This window comes from Phoenix dactylifera, chromosome 6, assembly GCF_009389715.1.
Source record: "Phoenix dactylifera cultivar Barhee BC4 chromosome 6, palm_55x_up_171113_PBpolish2nd_filt_p, whole genome shotgun sequence".
NCBI lineage: Eukaryota > Viridiplantae > Streptophyta > Magnoliopsida > Arecales > Arecaceae > Phoenix > Phoenix dactylifera.
Window position 1 is genome coordinate 4,179,838 of NC_052397.1, and position 7,688 is coordinate 4,187,525.

General features: G+C 41.1%; 1 protein-coding gene across 1 annotated transcript; it reads left to right on the forward strand.

The window, feature by feature from the left end:
• Positions 1 to 1,892: 1,892 nt before the first annotated feature.
• Positions 1,893 to 2,679, forward strand: LOC120111155 (ABC transporter G family member 39-like). Its single transcript, XM_039127716.1, has 3 exons — positions 1,893 to 2,030; positions 2,149 to 2,282; positions 2,379 to 2,679. The coding sequence occupies exons 1-3, from the start codon at positions 1,923 to 1,925 to the stop codon at positions 2,677 to 2,679; spliced, it is 543 nt and encodes a 180-aa protein (XP_038983644.1). The 5' UTR covers positions 1,893 to 1,922.
• Positions 2,680 to 7,688: the final 5,009 nt, after the last annotated feature.

The following is a 7,688-nucleotide window of genomic DNA, read 5'->3' on the forward strand; positions in this document are numbered from 1 at the left end:
CCTAGCTCCATCGCCAGCTCCATCGCGATCCGTGGCTTCCCCGCTGCCGTCTTCCTCCTCCTTCTCTGAGGTAAGCCGCCTCCTTCTCCTCCTCCTCCTCCTCATCCTTCTCGTCCTTCTCCTCTTCTTTGTTTTCAGGGCTTGCAAACTGATCTCACCTCCATCCGTAGCCTCGATCGGCGATCGAAGATTCTGCTTCTCCGCCGCCGTCGACCTCGCCGTCGTCTGAGGTAAGCCTCCTCCTCATCCTTCTCTTCCTCCTCCTCCTCCTCCTGTTTGTTTTCTTCTTGTCTTTAACGCTCGCCCGGCCCCCTCTCCTCATCCTCTCTCGGTCGATGCCCTAGCTGCGCGCCGACATCAAACCTCCATCCCGAGCCCTAGCTACTCGGCGGTCGTCTGAGGTATATTGCTTCGAAAAAGAAGGTTTTATCAGAAGGCCTTGCAGGTGCTTGCTTCTTTCTTAACTAAGATTCTGATATGTACGATTTTAGATGTATTAAGTACATGATTACTCCATGGCATGAGAATTATCTATGGTTGTGCTTGCTGGTTATTCTGATTTAACTGTACATGTTATTGCATATTTCTTCAAGTGTATTTTGCTGCTATGTTTGGTATCAAAAAATATAAATTATCATATGATGCTTGTTTTCTCTTACAATTTTCTTTTGATGTGTTTGTGATTTTTTTTATTTTCAACTATACATAATTATGTGATAAAAAAATAACTTGCAGAAATAGGAAACCTGTATGCTGCTATTTTTTCTGGATCTCAGATGTGGGAACTTAAGAAATTTTTAAGAGAGGAAATTAGCGCTCTCGCATCTCTTATTCCTGTTCCATTGTTTGAACCTATGAGAGCAAATTTCATATGCTAATCCTTATAGACCTGGCTCCTGCCACTAACTATATGGTTGGATCTCTCTACTGCAACTATTCATGGAGATCAAACACCTTCCCTTATCAACATAACTATTATTTTTCCTCCTTTGAAATGTCTGCCCACCTTTGTCACCATTAGACCACCACGATTTGCTGGTGGCAGCACCTGTCTCTTTCTACTTTTTCCAGCTAGCATAATTCTTTTCCTCTTTCTCAAAAGCTTAATATATTTCTTTAACAACTGGATAAATTACTTGACTCTGTACTTTTGCCGTTAAATAAAATACATGATCTGCGTGAGTGGGTGTACTGAACAATCATCCATGGGTTAAATCAGAAGTGGTATCTTCCTAGGTCCTTCCTAATTTTTAGAGACGCACTTCCTATTTTAAATTTTTAGATTCAATTAAATATGACCTTTTGATAAACTTGTCTTGTTCTTTATCTTAGCAATAACTTACTTTATTCTATGCAATTTTCTTAGAGTTGCATTTCGTATTTTAAATTTTTAGATTCGATCCAATATGACCTGTTCATAAACTTATCTTGTCCTTTATTTTAGCAATAATTTACTAAATGAAATTAGCAGAAGAAAACCCAAGCCAAACATAGCATTTGCAGCTGACTGACTAACTATCTTGGAAGTCTAGTGAAGTACTTTAATTTAAGGTGGTTTGATTTGGCTTGTGCAATAAGTTTCATAGCAACCGAGTAATATTCTTGGATTGCTTGGAAGGTTAAGAATTAGCATAAAGAAAAAGATTATCAAATTAGATTTGAATGAGAATGGCATACTCCAAAAGGGTCATAAGTTTCAGCCTATGTGAACATATAGAGTCACAAGTTTCATTCTCAAGTCATTAGCCTGTAAACATAAAAAGGGTCATAAGTTTTATACTCAGTTTCGTGACTTTGTTTCGTGACTTCTAAATCTTTGAAGCTTTTGATGAGGTGAGAAGATCGGTCGGATCGATAGGTTTTCTTTATTCTCTCGCAGGTAATTCGTAAAATGACATATTTGTAAATGTTGCTGGTATCTGATGCTTTGTTACTTCCAACTGCAGCTGTTTCTATTGAAGCGAGGAGGGGAAGAGATATACGTAGGCCCGTTGGGGCGACATTCTTGTCATCTGATCGATTACTTTGAGGTAAGAAAATGGACAGCAGAAAGGTTGCATCGTTTTTGGTTTTCAGAGTTTTAGCTCCTGAAACATTTTATATTCGAGCGACGCGACGACGTCTGTAACTTTGCATTTATATTATCAGCAAATCGAAGGAGTGAGCAAGATACAAGACGGCTATAATCCTGCAACATGGATGCTGGAAGTAACAACACAATCACAAGAAGAAATATTGGGGGTTCGTTTCAGCGAGGTGTACAAGAATTCGGAATTGCATCAGTAAGTAGTCTGGCTGCTGTTCCAACGTACGGATTAATTTCTGATGGAGGTATTACCTAGAAACAATTGACTCTTTTACTCTATATTGTGTTGCAGGAGAAACAAAGCTTTGATCAAGGAACTGAGCATACCTCCTCCTGGCTCTAGCGATCTTCACTTCCCAACTCAGTACTCTCGACCATTCCTCACACAATGCTTGGCATGCCTGTGGAAACAACGACTGTCGTATTGGAGGAATCCTCCATATACTGTCGTATTGGAGGAATCCTCCATATACGCTGGAGGAGAATACCTCTTGGACAAGGTGTGTTGCAGGTTGCTGAGAACCACAAACACAAAAGATGAGTACTTTAAAGCACCAGAGGAGCCCATCAATTTCTTGGACCATACAAATTAGGCCATATGACTTGGGAGCAGTAAACTTTCCAAAATTTAGCTCTTGGATCAATTGTTTTGAAACTATTGTAGTTTTTTTTTTTTTTTTTACCTTGTGTAACTTCTGAATTTCTGTAATCAGAATGCCCCTCTCAATGCTCAAGGAGATGCTCGAATACCCAATACCACAAGCCATGCATGTTCTTCTGCCAGAAATGCTGCATGAAGTGCCTCTGCGTGCCCCCAGGCTTCTATGATACAATTGGGAACAATGTTCTCCATCTGCATGGTCTGCCCACCCAGGAGTACTGGTATTGGCTTGGTGTTGGTGTTTTATTGGCGTATTCTATCCTCTTCAACATTTTGTGCACCCTTGCCTTTGCATACCTTAACCGTATGTCTACTGATATGCCTACTTTTTATTCTATTGTGCTTTAGTTCCATTTTTTCACTTGATAGAATTTCTTACTTCCTTTTTTAATGTCATCAAAGCACTGGGAAAGGCACAGGCAGTGATCCCATCGGATTCTGCAGAAAAGAAGGACGAGGGTGTTTTAGGCACTAACTCTGCAATGGGATCTAAAGGCGACCTCCTGTTGGAGCAGATGCATCCTGTGGCTCGTGTTTATTTTGTAAATGTTCCTGGAAACTTTTTGCTTTCATTTTAAATAACTAGTGGAACTCCTGGTGATTGCACCAGTAAGCAACAGGCCCGAGTCATCTCAAATGAGAACTTCAGAAGGAAGTACCCCGAAGAGAGGAATGATCCTTTCCTTCCAACCAGTATCCATGACATTTCATAATGTCAATTACTTTGTTGACATGCCAAAGGTTGGTAGATGATAATTGTTTATTTTGCTTCATGTTAAGACATATTATGAAACTATTGGATCAATTGTTTTGAAACTATTGTAGTTTTTTTTTTTTTTTTTACCTTGTGTAACTTCTGAATTTCTGTAATCAGAATGCCCCTCTCAATGCTCAAGGAGATGCTCGAATACCCAATACCACAAGCCATGCATGTTCGTCTGCCAGAAATGCTGCATGAAGTGCCTCTGCGTGCCCCCAGGCTTCTATGGGAACAAAGGTGTCTGCCCCTGCAAGCAGCAGAAGGCTTCTATGAGAACAAAGGGTCCCGAGCAAGCAGCAGAGCTTTGTTGACTGGGCTCGCCCCAAGCTTAATGACAATATTGTAGAGATGATGATGCCGACCCTTGATACATATTGTAGATTGTGTACTTAGGAATTTGACTTGTATGTTTTTAGAATGTTTTTGAAGTACAATGTAATCAAATATGATAATATGAATGTAATCAAAGTTCTTGTTTGTGACTCATATTTTGTTATAAATGTGATTCAGTGTATTTGTTTATATTGTTTTGTAAGAATTTAATGTACACAGAGTATTTAAAAATTACTTTTACAAAAATTTTTTTTTAAAAAAAATTTAATGCCGACGCTTATAAGCGTCGGGAAATGCAACAAGAATGTAAACCTAATGACAGGCCTATAACGACGCTTTTAAGCGTCGGCATATGTAAGTAGTAACCAACCGTTCTCGCCGACGCTTATAAGCGTCGGAGTATGATAGAATAAACGACGCATAAAAGCGTCGGGAAAAGCAAGCCTTTAACGACGCTTTTAAGCGTCGGCCTAAATCCGTATTAACCAACCCTTCTCCCCGAAGTCTGATAGAAGAAACGACGCTTAAAAGCGTCGGGAAAAGCAATCCTTTAACGACGCTTATAAGCGTCGGAGTATGGTAAACGTAACGACGCTTAAAAGCGTCGGCATAGACCAACGACGCTTTTTTGACGCGTCGGGTTAAACCCGACCCACGCCCACCTGCCCGACGTCTGACCCACGCTTTGTGAAGCGTGGGCTGGGAATTCGCCGACGCTTATAAGCGTCGGTAGAGACAAAAAAAAAGCGCCGGGAGTTCTTCCTTCTTTTGTAGTGGCTGAGCTCAGAAGGCCGAGCTCATGCAGGCCGAGCCGACCTCAGAAGGCCGAGCCCAGGAGGCCGAGCTCGTCGTCCACATGCTGCGACCACGATCTGCAGCAGTCTCATCCAGGCCAAGCTCAGAATGCCGAGCTCATGCAGGCCGAGCTCATTGTCCACATGCTGCGGCTACGCCCTGCAGCAGTCTCACCGCACCATGCTTTGCTTGCCGGCTACGCCACGATATATCAACCAGGGACCATACCCTGCTACGACTGTCAACGCCTCACCGTTCCCATGAACAAACTGCACTGCGGCCACGCCCTGCAGCAGTCTCACCGTACCATGCTTTGCTTGCCGGCCACACCACGACGTATCAACCAGGGACTATACCCTGCTACGACTGTTAACGCCTCACCGTTCTCAAGAACGGACTGCACTGCGCACCACAAGCAAGCTCTGACTACGCGCCATCACCTCCCATGATGAGGACGGGCCATACCTCCGCCATCTAGGCACCTTTACGGGGACTATAAATAGCCCCATCAGGTAACGCCTAAAAAAATTTTTAGTTGGACCAAATATACCCCGCTCTAACTTGAGTGTCGGAGGGCTCTCATCGGAATCCCATTGGTGAGGCTTTGGGCAGGTCCACCACCGCGCGGGAGGTGGCCCCCATCCTCTTCTTCCACTCACCGGCAGCTCCCTCGACTCCTCCGGCGTAATCACCTTCGGGCCAGATTTGAACCACAGCAACAGATAGCGCTAGAAAGAGAGAACCCCCGGCCACCGGGTTCTCGCATGCCCCCCGAAGAAAGCGGTCCGCCGCCGCACCACTCGTCGGAGCTCCTCCTCCTCGGTCCGCGGTCGCCCCCGGGTCTAATTTCCAGCAACATTAGTAGTGTGTATACATGTGTTGCATTTGTGTTTTGTAACCGTGAGGGATGGATGCTTTTATGCTCGCACTCATATAATGAGTTCTCTATCGGTTTGAAGCATGGGCAATATGCGATGCTTTGTTTTGACTAATTAACGTGTTTTTTTCGAGTCTCATCATCGAGTTCTTTGGATAATCAGATTCGCTGTGCACGATGTACTAAAGTTCGGTATGGTCAATCTCTCATTGTACGGAGAAACATGTGTATCACGAAACAAATCATGTGGTAAACTAGCCGACAAATTTTGATAAGAGTCATTGTACTAATCAAGATTGAAGTACTACTTCTTCTAATGAACTTAATTTGTCAACTGATGTTTAGCGTGGCGACATGTTGGCATAACCTATAATACATCATAATTAAGTAGTTACATATCCAAAAACATAAAACAGCTAAACTATGAGGATATAGGATTAAGAAAATAAAAATTAAAAGTCTGTATTTTATCTTTATAATTGAAAATAATGATTAAGAATGAAAACAATATTATTATTTGTTCATTAAATGATAAAAATTATGGCTCAATTGGATGACAAAATTATAGTTCAATCGTTAATTTGAGTAAAAAATATTTTATTCAACGAACAATTTTACAGGATAATAGTACGAGACGATAGTTGATTAAATATTATCTTTTCTATATAATTGTCGTTATTAAGTAATATATACATGTCTAAGTATAATACAGCGGACACATTAGTCAAATTATTTTAAATCATGGTTTTAGAAGAAGGGGGACGGTTGATGATGCAGTCCAGTGGACATCACTGGTACAACTACCGAGAATAAGAACAGATACTCCATGAAGGATAGAAAAACACAAAAAAAAAAAAAAAAAAGAATTTTTTTTAGGTTTTTTGCATGAATACTCTCCTAATTATCGGATTTTGCATGAATACCCTTCCAAAATTGATATTTGTATATATACCCTCGTAAAATACTTGTTTTGCCATTCTACTCTTTTTTATTTTTGTTTTTGCATATGCACCCATGTTATTTAACGACGTTAAAAAATTAACAGTTTTAAATTAAAATAACTAAAATATCTTTATTAGGTAGACATGCAAATAGATCGCGATCCCGATAGCAGAAGGAGAAAACAAGGGCAATAGCATAATTTTAAAATTTTATTTTATTTTAATTAATATAAATATAATTTTTCTAAACACCGTTAAAATAACTGTTATATCACATGCATTTGTACAATAACAGAGTTTTACGAGGGTATACATGCAAATATCAATTTTGGAAGAGTATTTATGCAATATCCGATATTTAGGTAGGTATCCATGTGAAATTTTTTTTTTTTTACTTAGGAGCGTTTCTGTTACATCGGTCTGACGTCACATGTGAAGCTACCACCTTCTCACGGAGCCGTACGTGGATGTTACCGCTCATACAGCTCCCAGCCAGCAGCGATCATAGAATAGAAATTCTGATTCATTCAGATCAAGCTTCCTTCCTATTAATCTGGAAGTTCTTCTCAGATACAAGGAAATGCACATTCACCAGGAAGATTGAACTTGCGGATTGGCGGGAATGTTGAACCTACATTCTAAAGCTTGCCAACCAGTGATGAGTGGTCCGAACCTTCTGCTGCGAATTATGGTTCTACCAAGGTCTAATCGTTCTGGCTGCAAATGCAAGCAAGAATTTGACCTTCCACGGTGGCTTTTCCTAATCCGAGACGCCATTCTATGACTGGGCCGCAACTGCACGTTCGTAACTCATGCCACTATCAAGCCTGCGGCTTCGGTCTGCTTCCCACACCATGGTCGCTTGGGGGTATGAAATATGAACTATGGTCAAAAACTGGAAGTACGGTACGTACAGCTCATCAAATCTTGTGTCTAGATTTGTACTTACAAACAGATAAAATAAACGGGCAGATCATAGAATCTCGTGGCTTACTTTGTGGCTAACGCGAGATAAATTCTCATTCTCGTTTGGATTTGTTTCTCATGTGGACAAAGTATGGCCACGGAGTTTTGACAAGAGAGGATCTGAACGCGACAAAAGAGCGTTTTATCCTACGTGTCTATTTCTGAAGATTTTTATCTTTTTGTCGGGTGAACTAGTTCGTTGTTTCATTAAGCAACATAGGTGCAATTAGGTTGAGCTTGACTTGCACGGCTTGACTTTGACCTGCTCA

Excerpts from the sequence above, each read along its gene's own strand:
- LOC120111155 (XM_039127716.1), top strand. The coding sequence starts at position 1,923 with ATGCTTTGTTACTTCCAACTGCAGCTGTTTCTATTGAAGCGAGGAGGG. Across the intron at positions 2,031-2,148 it reads ATCTGATCGATTACTTTGAG|CAAATCGAAGGAGTGAGCAA; the intron begins GTAAGAAAATGG and ends TTATATTATCAG. Across the intron at positions 2,283-2,378 it reads AAGAATTCGGAATTGCATCA|GAGAAACAAAGCTTTGATCA; the intron begins GTAAGTAGTCTG and ends ATTGTGTTGCAG.